Source organism: Notolepis coatsorum, assembly GCF_963971535.1.
Source record: "Notolepis coatsorum genome assembly, chromosome: 16".
Lineage (NCBI taxonomy): Eukaryota > Metazoa > Chordata > Actinopteri > Aulopiformes > Paralepididae > Notolepis > Notolepis coatsorum.
The window spans coordinates 62,460,472-62,464,104 of NC_140180.1; the positions used below are offsets into that span (position 1 = coordinate 62,460,472).

The 3,633-nt window shown below is 44.9% G+C and overlaps 1 protein-coding gene across 1 annotated transcript; it reads left to right on the plus strand.

Moving 5' to 3' along the window:
* Window positions 1-575: 575 nt before the first annotated feature.
* On the plus strand, window positions 576-3,083 carry zic3 (zic family member 3 heterotaxy 1 (odd-paired homolog, Drosophila); the record flags this gene model as incomplete). Its single annotated transcript, XM_084332236.1, has 3 exons — window positions 576-1,560; window positions 2,391-2,554; window positions 2,907-3,083. The coding sequence occupies 3 exons, from the start codon at window positions 576-578 to the stop codon at window positions 3,081-3,083; spliced, it is 1,326 nt and encodes a 441-aa protein (XP_084188362.1).
* Between the last annotated feature and the right edge of the window lie 550 nt (window positions 3,084-3,633).

The window sequence follows — 3,633 nt, forward strand, 5'->3', positions numbered from 1 at the left end:
TATGATGTAGTAATGACATTTATTTTTTACTTTAACAACAGTTTGTGGGTTTGTAGCGGGAATGCAAAAAAAACAGTTATGCACCAGAGTGCTCCGATATACCTGCAAAATAATGCCTGCGCTGGCCAATCAAATTAAACCATTGAGACGAACTGCCAGTTCCAATGCCAAACTGTGCCAATCAACAGAAATCTAGCCAATTAATTCCCTCCTTTTCAGTCACGTGCCAAAAGAGTAGCTGCGCTCTCATTGGGCGTCGTAGCACTGCCTCCCGAGTTCATTTATGTGCAGGGAGTGAGTGATTGACTTTATCAGTCCAAGGACATCATTCGCCTGGAAAGGGGGGGAAGTTTGATCCTCGTTCTCACGGATCACAGTTACGGGAGTTTTCTCCCACCGCTCCGAGCCAAGGATTGTTTTTTCCGCTTTGTTTCGTTTGGTTTTTTATTTTAGAAATCCCAGTAAAACGTGGTGGTAACCCCGCGGTAGTTATTCGCAGCTCGCGTGCTCCGCTAAGCTGGAGTTAAGTTTTTTTATTTTGATTCTATTTCTATCTCTTAAGTTTGACTGAACCGATGACTATGCTGCTTGATAGCGGTCCGCAGTTCCCATCGCTAGGAGTAGGGGGTTTCGGAACAGCGCGGCACCACGACATCGGGAACAGAGACCAGAGCCTGGGACTGAATCCCTTCGCTGATTCCTCCCACTCCGCGGCTTTCAAAATCAGCCCAGTGGCTCACGATATTGCCTCCAGCCAGACCTCGGCGTTTAGCCCGCAAGCGACTGGATATGCTGCCCTGGGACATCCCCACGGCGGACAGGTGGGCTCGTACGGCGGGGGAGCGTTCAACTCAACCCGGGACTTTCTCTTCCGGAACCGTGGCGTCGGAGAGTCCGTTGCATCGAGCGCGCAGCACGGGATCTTTGCTGCCTCGGGGAGCCTGCACGGACCTCCTGGAATCCCCGAGAACCCAGGACATCTGTTGTTTCCCGGACTTCACGACCAGGGGGTGAGCCACACTTCACCAAGTGGACATGTAGTTAACAGTCAAATGCATCTGGGTTTACGCGGGGACATTTTCGGAAGACCCGACCCGTATCGTCCCGTCGCAAGCCCTCGGACGGACCCCTACGGCGCCCCCCTCCACAGCTACAACCATCCTATCAATATGAATATGGGGATGAATGTGCCGACGCACCACGGCCCAGGGGCCTTCTTCAGATATATGAGGCAACCGATTAAACAAGAGATGTCCTGCAAATGGATTGACGAGAACCAGATGAACCGACCCAAAAAGATTTGCGACAGGACTTTCAGCACAATGCATGAGATGGTGACACATGTCTCCATGGAACACGTTGGCGGCCCTGAGCAGAGTAACCACATATGTTTCTGGGAGGAATGCCCGAGAGAAGGCAAATCTTTTAAGGCCAAGTACAAACTCGTGAACCACATTCGTGTACACACAGGCGAGAAGCCATTCCCCTGTCCGTTCCCTGGATGTGGGAAAATATTCGCCCGGTCGGAAAATTTGAAAATTCACAAAAGAACACATACAGGTATGCATGGCCTATAATACTAACTTAATACACGTCAAATACAATCCGTTATGAACGTAAATTAAACTGAATGTTGTGCATAGGGTATTGGCATGTCAAAGAACAATAACATGGCAAAAATGCTTGGGTGTGGAATGTTTGTTTGTTTGTTTTTAGAATGGAAAGGAGCTATTATGGGCCCTCGCTCCATGTACCGTTTGTTTTTGTTTTGTGACTTGTGTTAGACTGTCTGAAACAGCTGTAATGCTTAACAGCTGTGGTTCATGAATGATAAAATAAGACATGTGGGCCTTTCTTGGTTAAACAGCTCTTTTTGGGGTCTTTCTGCAGCATGTGCTATAACTGCTATATATGCTTAATTCGTGTAGCCAAAGTTTAAGTGAGCTGGCCCTAACTCAATTTAGATAGACTACATGTACCCGTGTTGTTTTGTTTTGTGCGAGTCATGATGACTCGCATGTAACAATTGCCGTTACATCCAAATTCACAGTTTACTTTTCTTGCCCTAAATCTGTATCAGTGGGAGTATAGATGATTCCTTAACCTCGGGGGAGAGTGGTCCTGTTGATTCACTGTTTACCAACAAGACCAGACGCATATAGGCGAGGCCTATACTTGAATGAAGCCTAGGCCTCTTGAATAAATAAAGCCAGATCTAACTGCAGGGCGCGCGGAGCGTGTATGGAATCGCAGCTGCTCCAGGTCTATGCAATATGTGTATAATGTGTAATTGCGTAGATGTCATTTGGTGCGGTTCGATTTGCAGATCGTGCATTGCAATGGGTGCTTGTCTATATAGGGTAATTGACGGTGTTTATTTAATCTTACAGGTGAGAAGCCGTTTAAGTGTGAATTCGATGGCTGTGACAGACGCTTCGCAAACAGCAGCGACAGGAAAAAGCACATGCACGTGCACACATCCGACAAACCGTACATCTGCAAAGTGTGCGACAAGTCATACACACACCCCAGCTCTCTCAGGAAACACATGAAGGTAATTAACGTCTTCATTACACCTTAAACACATTAACGCACTGCAACCCCTCCCCCACCCCTCCACCCCCCACAGGGGCTCTCACAACTCCATCCCTATCTAATAATGCTATTATCACTTCAAATCTAAACTTATTTGAGTCAAATGTATTGTTACATGCACTGCTTATTTGCTATAGATGTACTATATGTAATTAAGATCCACTTAACACCTCAATTAACCAGAATTAGGCTAAGTTTGATTTAAATAGGCTTCTGTCAATCAGCAAGCATTCTGCGATGGAAGGCTATCTCGGGCCTTTCATGCAGTCTGGCCCTCCCTGCATCTCATGGCAATGTTATTCTCATTATAGGTACACGAATCTCAAGGTTCCGAGTCGTCTCCAGCAGCAAGTTCTGGATACGAGTCGTCTACACCGCCGGTGCTGGTGTCAGCGAACACAGAAGACCCGACAAAAACACCACCCGTACAAAACACGTCTGGGCACAGCGATGGACTGGCAACCAACTTTAATGAATGGTACGTTTGAAGTCAGAAGCAACCTCCTTCAATGTGGACCAAGAGGTTAAGGAAACCTTAAAAAAAACTATTCACACACCATGTGTACAGAATGGGATTGGGACAACGTGAGGAAGACGAGAGCAAGGCAGCACTAGCAGGCCACGTCCGTTCTCAGGATTCGAAATTTGACTTTTATTCCGAGTTTGAAGAAAATCAAATAAATCATGAATAATAAAAGGAGAAAAAAAACACTTTCTAAAAATAAAATGTTTGGTTTCTTTACTTTTTCTTTTTTAGTTTACAGATTTCAGATAATTATTTTATTTTTCATTTTATGTATTTTCTCAAAATTTTATTTAAAAATAAAAAGGAAGAATATTTCACGCTGTTTTAGCCTATATAATAATGGCGACACTCTACTGTCGCCTTTCAATTGATTGTTAGAACTTCAAACAGTCTTAAGAAACGTGCCAAAGTCTTTTGTCTTGAACTTGAACAAAAAATAAATCATAAATAAATATTATACTCGTGAATGTATTTCCTTGTTTGATGGGGTCGAATCTGTTGTCAACGTCCGT